Below are 9,712 nucleotides of genomic sequence, written 5' to 3' on the forward strand. Positions count from 1 at the left end.
TAAAAAAATTATTTTTTAGTTTAAGTATATAATATATTTTAAATAGGTAAGTTAAAACTTTGAGTTTTATTTTGTGAAAACTTAGTAAATAGAAGGTACAACAATAGTAGACCCAAAAGTCTACAAGCTTTAACAATGAAAAACCGAAACCAAAAACAATTTTGATATAATAAGACCTTCTTTTTTTTTGTCGAAAATAAGACCTCTTCCTGATCCACAAACCTTTCCTACTTCTAGATCTCCCCATAGGCCATATAGCCAAAGATATAGTAAATTTCCAAAATTACAAATTTTATGATCACGATTACCATAAACTTTCTTACTAACCTTCCACCTCAGTACACCTTTGCATAGGTAATGTAAAGTATCATTAAATATTAAAAAATATCACACATAAAATAAGGAATGTATTGGTCCAATCAGTCCACCTCCACACATAACACAACTTTTATAAATTCCATTTACAGCCGTATAAGCGCACAATGTTCCTCTTCATCCTTCGCAACTTTTCTCTCTCTCTCTCTCTCGGTCTCCCTCACAAGTTTCTCCTCCTCAAAATTTAAACTGGCCCTTCTCCATTTCCGTTCACAAAACATTGTTTTGTATAACTTATACTCATGTAAGTCTATAGCTCCCCTCTTACAAAACTACAATTATTACAGCTAATAAATCTGTAATTTACCCTATTTGTTCATTAAGTCGTTTTCGGACGAGACTATCTATTGTTTGAAACTCACAAATGTCTTCCCTTGAATTTTCCTCACGCTTTCGTCTTCTTTTACTTGCTCTGTTTTTTTCTCTTCATGATAGCTCTGTTTCCTTATTTTCCCCTTTAACACTAACCATAGGAAAAAATGGTTTTGTTATCGTTCCTCTCATCGATCTCGTTATTGCACCTCCCTAGTTCAAAGATGCGTACGCTTATATTTTCGGGTAATTAGCTTTTTTTATTTCTAAAATAAGAAACAAAGTTTCAGTTCTCGTTTACAAAACCTTATTCTCTGTTTTTTTTCCCCTCTGTAAAGGAAGAACATGGCTTCATACGCATCATGGGCATGGCATGTGTTAATTAAATTTTTACAACATGCTTTTTAATATAATTCTTAATTAAGACTCAAGAACTGTTTATTTTTTTATAAGTAGTATTTAAAATATCTGTCTCCGATTCTCCTGCAACTAGGTTTTTTTTTCTATTTTCCCTTTGAATATCTTAGCTACTAGTATTATTTTTGTTTCAATTTTTTTGTCTGCGTTTTCTTTATTTTACATTATAACTTCTGTCTTTCTTGCTCTTTGATTGGACCCAAATTGCTCAATAAATATTATTCATATAGTTATTAGTCATTATTTTTCCATTAATTTCGTTTTCTCTTACGCGTACTAATATCTTGCTTACCTCTTAATTTCCAGATCCTCATCCTTTATAATCCTCGGATTCGTGGTTCTTGACTTTGTACAAACACAACAACGGTGGCGGAAAAAACAGCAGAGCGTTCTATTACAGAAATATGGGGAAGATCTTGAAATCTAAGGTACGTACTTGAAAACCACATGTAGTTTTTTAGTTTCTCCTTTATTATTCATCATCTTGTGTTAAAACCGGCAGCGTTTTGCTTTATAGGATTCTTGGCCAAGGACCGTCGTGAGGAAGTGGCTAAACCTACGTAGCGGCGCTTACGAATTCCACTCCGACTACTCAGTCAAAGGTGAGATTTTGACTCGTCCCGTTTTGGATATTTATCTAAAGAACTCCGTGCCGTCTTTTTTTAAATATTGTCGTCCTCGACTAACCGGAGTTTTTTTTGTTTTTTTCTAGTGAATATGGAGCCAAGGCGAAAAAGCTGCTCCGACATGATCGTGCCGGAAAATTTTCCAGGTAAAAAAATATATAAAAATCTCATGAATTTTTACTATATTGTTATTGTGCATCGAAAACGGCGTCGTATCCGTTTTCCGTACGCGAACTGAGACAGTGTCCGTACAATATAAAGCTCTTGGGTCCATCTTTAGTAGTAGGATTAGACATATGTGTTAAAAACGACGGCATAATGGAAGGAACCTATAGATTTTATCTATGAAAATCGTGTTTTGAGTCTTGACAAGTGATAAAATGAGATTAATTAGTTGTTAAGAAAAAAACAAAGAAAACAATAGATTAGTTGTAATATCTGTCTCCACGTGTAGGGTGAGAGATGAGGACTTACGCAAAGTTTTTTAAAAGTCGCAAGTTTTAGGTGTACTTGCTATTCAGAAATTCACCAGTTTTTGTTTTATACATATCTTTGGCCGTTTAATTTTTTTTTATATAATAATAATTAAGTACGTAATTAATTAAATTTGTTTTTGTTTTGTGGTTAAAATAGGGTGGTTGGGCCAAGGAAATGGGGATTTAAAACAATCAACTGGTGAACAACATCTGACACGTGTTGATGACAAACTTGATCTCAAGTAATATATATATATATATGCTTTCATGATTAATCGATAATTATCTTATTTTTAGTTACAATTAGCTATGGTTACTAACTTTGTACGTTTTTTAATTGTTGATGGTTAGAATGTTCGTGGGGACATGGAACGTGGGAGGGAAGTCGCCACATGAAGGATTAGACTTAAAAGATTGGCTTGAATCTCCCGCAGATGCCGACATTTACGTGCTAGGGTATGCTTACAACCATATTAACGAATTTTCTCGTACTTTTTATATACGGTTTAGACTAATTATATTATATCATATCATTACTTTGTTTTGTTTAGGTTTCAAGAAATCGTGCCATTAAATGCCGGTAATGTTCTTGGAGCCGAGGATAGTGGTCCAGCGGCTAAGTGGTTGTCTCTTATCCGAGAAGCCTTGAACAACAACAACAACAACAACGACCTTGAAGTTGTTAAAAATCACAGAACCTCCTTTGAACTTACGAAATCATCACAACAGCCCCGCTTCAGCTTCTCAGGTCTCTCGGATGATAACCCAATTCCATGCAATTCGACCCCTCTTCGTGGATATAGCCTCGCCGCGAGTAAACAAATGGTGGGGATATTTTTGTGTGTATGGGTTAGAGATGATCTCCGGAAACGTATAACCAACCTCAAGGTTTCATGCGTTGGCCGTGGCATCATGGGATATCTTGGAAACAAGGTTAGTCCAAGATATGCATATACGTTTCAGTAGAGCTGATTCTAAGATATTTTGTTTATGCTTGGTAGCTAATTAGCGATGTAACCTTGTATAGGGCTCCGTATCCATCAGCATGTCGTTGCATGAGACAAGTCTATGCTTTGTTTGTACCCATCTTACGTCTGGAGAAAAAGAAGGCGACGAGGTCAGAAGAAACTTAGATGTGGCTGAAATATTTAAGAGGACAAGATTCGCACGTTCTTCTAAAGATTCTCGACCCGAGACAATAATGGACCACGAGTAAGTCTATATGAAAAATGTTCGAATAAGAAGTTTATTATATTATATTGAAGTTTGATTTAACTTATTCTTGTTATGTGGTTGTGTTACAGTAAAGTAATATGGCTCGGAGATTTGAATTATCGGCTAAGGGCGAGCAGTGACGTACATGAAAAACTTATAAACCATGATTGGGAAGCACTTCTAGAGAAAGATCAGGTACAAATTTTTTTTATGTTAACTTATTGGTTGTGTATATAAACTACTTAAACTAACAAAGCATGTTCTCTTTGCAGCTAAAGATAGAACAAAGTGCTGGTAGAGTTTTTAGGGGATGGGAAGAAGGCAAAATTTATTTCGCACCAACGTATAAATATCAAATAAACTCTGATAATTACGTTGTCCAGACCGGAAAATCAAAAGAAAAACGAAGAACTCCGGCTTGGTAAGATAATTAACATGCACTAAATATTCTACAATAATGATGAATAAACTTAAATTTTTCTAACAATGTTTTCAAAATCATTTTATTTTTCAGGTGTGATCGGATATTGTGGAAAGGTGACGGGATGAAACAACTTTGGTACGTGAGGGGAGAGTCAAGATTCTCGGACCACAGACCGGTTCAATCTTTATTTTCGGTACATATTGACTTGACTCATAATCAATCGAACCGAAAAACTAAACCGCTTAACCAAAACCATCGTCCAAACCCGGTATTGCCTTATACGTGCCACGGGAAAGTCCAAGCTGAAGAGATCTTGTTGCTCACGCGTGCACAAAGTTGTATAGATACACAACCTAGACTTATATCGTCTGCTTCCTAATTTACTTTTTTTTTTTTTTTTTTTTTCTATTTCTTTTTGGATGTTTTCATGTTGACACAAAGAAGAGATGAACACATGGATTCCTAGGATTGGACAGTGGAGCTTTCGAATTTGGCAAAAGCAAGATTGTTTAAATTATGTTAATATTGGGTTAACCTTTTTTTTTTCTTGTTTCCCTCTATTAGCTAAGTTTTGGATTAGATCGAGATTAGATGTTTATTTTTAAAGTAAGTGGAACATATAAGCTTCTGTTTATTAAAGTAAAAATTGAAAAATCTATTTTCCGGCACACACTAATAGACCCAAACATGAAAAGCCCAAATCACTGGAGCCTCTCGGCTCTCCCCGTATAACTTTCTCACCTGTTTGCACTTCATTCTTTGCAGTTCTTACTATTTACAGAAATGTCCTAAATTTGTCGCACTATATAACCTAAATTTGTCGGAAACACCCATAACAAGTATAAACTTTTAAAATTGATCAACTAAACCAAAATTTAATTTCCAACTTATAGATGTCACAAACATAACTATAATAATTAGCATAATGATTTTTATTCAATTTCGTCGCTTGTATAGGTTATATAAAAAAAACACCCAACATATGGTGTGCATCACATCTCACAAATATTATGCTCTGTTCTGCTCATAATTAAGTTATGTCTAAATCTCCTAAATGTCTAAATCCCTAATTATATCAGTGATTATTTCACTATAAATTGTTCCCAAGGATAGGCATGATTAGGTACAATTGGTCAACGTTTCCCATCCATACAAAGTATCGACAGTTCTCCATTCCTAAGGATTAATATAACTTCATTCCTCTGAGGTAAGCTACATGAATTATGCATATCACTTAAACGACTCTGCCTCTAACAGATTTTTTTTTTGTTTTGTTAATTAGTTAATATGAGTTAGTTATCTTCATCAAATTTATGATGAATTTTTGAAAATATTCAGAAATCAGAATTATTTTTAAGGGCTCTCATTGAGAATGCAAGAATCTACGCTTTGCTTCTTACTTTGTTCACTACGTTTCTACTTCTTGTAGAGATTACTGCTCTTTGTAATGAAGGTAACCGGAACATTGCCCAAAAATCACAAACTCAACCGATATGGGATAATATTCTAATACATCTCCTCATGCTCAGGGATGGATGGACATCTGTAGCATGAAGTTTATAAGGCTGGACATCTGCGGGTAGTCCACAATCAAAATTTGGTCTAGACTCTTATACCATATTAGTAATGGACCTAACTCATTCCAAAAAGCTAGCTCAAGAGACGAGACTTGCCACACAATATATATATTTCCCAAGAATCACAAACTCAACCGATGTGGGATAATATTCTAAATTTGTAATAGACGAACTCTGGTTTAGACGACACTATCTAGGAAACTCTTAGCTCCCAATGCAATCTTTTTTTTTTCTTTAGACCATGGTAAGTCTGTATGAGCGTGTCTCGATGTGGTAGAATTTTTCCATTACTATTTTTTTCAATGATAGGTTAAAGAAGCTCACTTTCATTGAGAACTGTAACTTCATTGCCAATAAATTTTCTGCTGTATTGGTAATTCAATTAGCATATTTCATTGTATACTGCATGAATCCCATAGTTTTATCATATATAAATTTTGCACTCTATTCCACTTGGACAGTTTTTTTTTCTCTCCATGGGTAGTTAGCAATTCTTTTTCTACAGTTTCTCTGATACATATTGGAAACTAGTGGAAAATCTCTGTGATACGTTCTGACTCCTCCATGAAAAACATTTTTGTCGATATACTTGTTGAGTTAGACTGAATCTAAAATTGTTGTTCTCTTTTCTCCTTGCTTGCTGATTGTAATGACTTCATGATCTATATTATCCTTTCCAATTCCGCTTAGTTCTAGCTTTGGTTGTGTTGATGCATCATTTGTTAGCAGTGTGACTTGATATTTGTAATCTTTACCTTTGCCCCATATCACAAGGTATAGCCCTCCACATATAACCACCGCACCAAGAACCCTGCCAAAGAAACAAAATATTTTCATTACAATCATTCTGAATTTGATAGTTAAAGCTCATGTTTCATATTTGGTGATTCGCTTACCTTCCAAGATACATCTGCTCTGCAAAGATGATGGTCGACATAATCGCTACTATGATCATACATAGAGGACTAAAAGCTGTTACAAACACAGGACCTCTAGTTTTCATCACCACTCCTCCAACATAGTAAGCCAATGCTGAGCATACTATCCCCTACACACATTTTAGATCCAACGATTTATTTTATTAATTAGTGATGAATCCACTGGCTTATTGGGATATGTATGGATGAATCTTACACTATAGGTGGATGTAAGAAGTTTAGTATCCCAACCAATGGCCCAAGCTCTAGGATTTCCTTTCTCCATCACTAATGCCACGACCGTTCCTTCTATTGTCCCCATTAGGCATATCCATGCTGTGAGAGAAAGCTCAGCCGGGTATGTTCTCAGTGTAACTGCCTGTTGAAAACATTGATTCATTTGTCAAAATCAACCCATAGCTGTATTATTTTGTAGGTAGAGAGAATTTAGCTTACTTGAAGAATCATGAAACATGCATAGCTAAAACAACCAATTGTGACCAATACTGCTCCTTTGATGGCGCTGTGAATATCAGTCCCATCTGTGTTTTTTGAAGATATTCCTTTGGTCCAAAAGAGATCAAGAACCGGGCCTTTAACAAGTGTCATGATCATGGCTCCTCCAACTGTAGCCAAAGTCCCAATCACCTTACCCGCGCTCCTGATGCACCGTAGCTTCACTCTTTCGAGCCCGAATATATAGGCAAGGACAAAAGTGATTGCGGGTAGGACGTTGTACATGGCGGTTGCAAATGTAGCCGTCGTGTATTTCATCCCTAGATAGTATAAGTTCTGATCGATCACTGGCCTATATTATTACAAAATTGTTTATTAGATCAAGTTAAGAAAAAGAAAAAGAGAATGAAATGAAGAAAAATAAAATATTACTCGAGTAAACCAAGGAGTGATATCTTGAAGAATATCATCAGTGTCATCTTCGGTCTCACCTTCCTGTTTTTATTTAAAATCAAATTTGATCAGAAAACTGAAAATTGATTAGAACATGAACTATGTATAAGCCTAAAATCATTTCATTTTGGTTCATAGACTGACTAGAAATTACTAGATTACAAATTCACAATTACTAAAGCATACACACTTTTAAATTAAGCACTTGATGTTGAATTAGTATATCTCTTTTTGCAAAAAGAAACACTAAAAAATTGTAAGGACTCTCACATTCAATGCATGATCATGACAGAAGCCACAGAAAAGCAAATATAAAACGGTTACAAGTCTTTTGTCTTTTAACATACGAGTGACCATTTCTTATCATCATATATTACGTCAAAAGCCTCATTCTTTCTTTTTGTTACTTTCATTCATCCTTCCAACACACCAAACGTCCATGCACGCGCCAGTCACCACCCACATTTTTTTTTTGACATAAACAACTCAACAATAAATATGTATACATGATTTAATATAAAATTTCTTTAGTGGAATATGACCACAAGAGTTTCTTTGCGTTTGTGTTTGCATTTCTATACTATCATATTCATGATCACAGATATACCATCACATAGAAACACGAAGGTAGCCTAAAAGATTTGTATTGCAAACTCTGTTCCTAATATTGATCAAACTTGATATATATCCTGCAAACTCTGTTATATTCCCAACAATTCTACTTTTTTTTTTCTTCGAAATAAACACAAACGTAAAAAGAATGAAATCTTCGTGTAGATGATATTTTGATGTAGCGGTTCAAACAAAACATTGAACTATGTTGATATAAATAGAAGGGAAGATAGAGAATAGTACGTACTTGTCGAAGTAGAAGGCGAAGGGGGCCATAACGATGGTAGCAACAGCATGACGGTAAACAACAAGGACGTAATTGCTCATGCCTTTGTTTAGAACAGCCTTTGACAGAATATCCATTCCCGCTAGTCCTACTTGTAACACTACCATTGAAATGAATGGCCTTGCCTTCTCCATACAATCCCTCTTCTTTACTTCCTCCATCCTAATAACTTAGGATCAAGAATCTAGGTTGATTATATTTTAAAGTAGTAGCAATATAGATATATGGAGAAATTTCTTTTTTATAGAATGAGTTGTTATGTTTTGTCTTTGTTATCTCTCTTTATATAGAGCCAAAAGATAAAGGATGTGATGTGAACATTCTTTTCTCTACGGAAACCTATACGTCTTTGTTTAGTGTAAATATTTTATTATAAAAGTATGTCCGTAAATTTTTGTTTTTCTTTCTTATAAATTTTCAGACAACTTGTCCAATTCCTTAGTCTTAAATTACGGGACGTATTTCTCTGCCTTATCGACTAAAACCATACAAAGATACAAAGACTTGTAACTAATTAAATATAGTTCTTTACGTACGTTCGCATATTTGATCGAATTTGATTGCACGCTAGCTGTATCAAATATATATTCTCTCATTTATTTGATTCATTTTCTTGATGATCATAACATTCTAGTTGTGGAAGTATACAGTTCGTTTTTAACTATATGTTACATTGATACTTATGTCAATTACCATAATGTATATCCACATAAAAGATGCATTTATCAATTTTGTCAACCAACAAAATTGCTGAAACAATGTCATTTTTTGTGAAAATCTCTCATGTATCTACGTCATGTATTCGTTTACTCTAATACATTATTTTCCTCGGTTGTACAAAATAAATCATAGAAATGTCCTAAGCATAATTTTTTAATGTTCCCATGTATCATTAGATGAATGGTCGATCGCCTAACTCCAGCAGGAGAGGTGTTGATGGATCGAGCTCTTTCTTGTATAAAGTATAAACTAAGTAAATGATTAATGAGTCACAATATACCGACACTGTTGGGTAGAATGATCATTGGTTACATTTTTTCTTTTTTGCTTTTTTGCTTTTTATTAAGTTATTTTCTAATTTATTTTAGTTCATGGAATATTTGTTGATGTAAGTGCGTATAATCGCCAATATTTTGGGTCATTTGCACTGTTTCCAGTTTGCCACTTAGTTTCTGGTGGAATCGCTTTCATTACTTTCTTACATATAATTTTATTTTATTTTTGTAAAGAAGGATCGGTTCGTTTGCGTTTTTGATTCATTATTCTGCACTTGGCAGGTATATATGAAATATTCACGATATAAGACGTATATCAAATTTAAAGTTGGTTGACAAGAAGCTGCAGTGGGCTAATGAATAATGATATATAATCTTTTAGGTTTCTATACAATACGTACGTGCTGTTATGTGAGCTGCAGTGAGCTCAATTTATGCGCTATTAATGTTGTAAGTGTTATTGATCTAAAATAAATTATAATTTTGATGATGAAATTTTAGATGACGCATGTACTAATTTTAGATTTGTAGATAAAATGTTACTAACCAATTTAAAGTGTCGCATGCATGT

At 34.1% G+C, this 9,712-nt stretch overlaps 2 protein-coding genes across 3 annotated transcripts; one reads left to right on the forward strand and one right to left on the reverse strand.

Moving 5' to 3' along the window:
* On the forward strand, window positions 484–4,391 carry LOC104782168 (type I inositol polyphosphate 5-phosphatase 8). Of its 2 annotated transcripts, none has more exons than XM_010507029.2 (11): window positions 484–619; window positions 1,411–1,532; window positions 1,622–1,706; window positions 1,817–1,876; window positions 2,364–2,448; window positions 2,558–2,662; window positions 2,758–3,139; window positions 3,234–3,418; window positions 3,511–3,616; window positions 3,694–3,842; window positions 3,936–4,391. In XM_010507029.2, exons 2-11 carry the CDS (start codon window positions 1,509–1,511, stop codon window positions 4,222–4,224), a joined length of 1,470 nt encoding a protein of 489 aa, XP_010505331.1. In that variant the 5' UTR covers window positions 484–619; window positions 1,411–1,508; the 3' UTR covers window positions 4,225–4,391. The 2 variants fall into 2 exon arrangements, with proteins under 2 accessions (XP_010505331.1, XP_010505332.1); XM_010507030.2 differs by lacking the exon at window positions 484–619 and adding an exon at window positions 633–933.
* On the reverse strand, window positions 5,797–8,415 carry LOC104782170 (WAT1-related protein At2g37460). The gene is made up of 6 exons (XM_010507032.2): window positions 8,108–8,415; window positions 7,228–7,290; window positions 6,796–7,147; window positions 6,557–6,718; window positions 6,319–6,470; window positions 5,797–6,233 (listed from the first exon to the last, which is right to left on the reverse strand). The coding sequence occupies exons 1-6, from the start codon at window positions 8,305–8,307 to the stop codon at window positions 6,020–6,022; spliced, it is 1,143 nt and encodes a 380-aa protein (XP_010505334.1). The 5' UTR covers window positions 8,308–8,415; the 3' UTR covers window positions 5,797–6,019.

The sequence above is a fragment of the Camelina sativa genome, chromosome 4 (genome assembly GCF_000633955.1).
Source record: "Camelina sativa cultivar DH55 chromosome 4, Cs, whole genome shotgun sequence".
NCBI classification, from domain to species: Eukaryota; Viridiplantae; Streptophyta; class Magnoliopsida; order Brassicales; family Brassicaceae; genus Camelina; species Camelina sativa.

Coding starts and splice junctions, on each gene's coding strand:
- LOC104782170 (XM_010507032.2), bottom strand. CDS start 8,307: ATGGAGGAAGTAAAGAAGAGGGATTGTATGGAGAAGGCAAGGCCATTC. Junction 7,291..8,107: donor TTCGCCTTCTACTTCGACAA/GTACGTACTATT, acceptor AAATAAAAACAG/GAAGGTGAGACCGAAGATGA. Junction 6,471..6,556: donor TTCTTACATCCACCTATAGT/GTAAGATTCATC, acceptor AAATGTGTGTAG/GGGATAGTATGCTCAGCATT.
- LOC104782168 (XM_010507029.2), top strand. CDS start 1,509: ATGGGGAAGATCTTGAAATCTAAG. Junction 3,419..3,510: donor GAGACAATAATGGACCACGA/GTAAGTCTATAT, acceptor GTTGTGTTACAG/TAAAGTAATATGGCTCGGAG. Junction 3,617..3,693: donor CACTTCTAGAGAAAGATCAG/GTACAAATTTTT, acceptor TTCTCTTTGCAG/CTAAAGATAGAACAAAGTGC.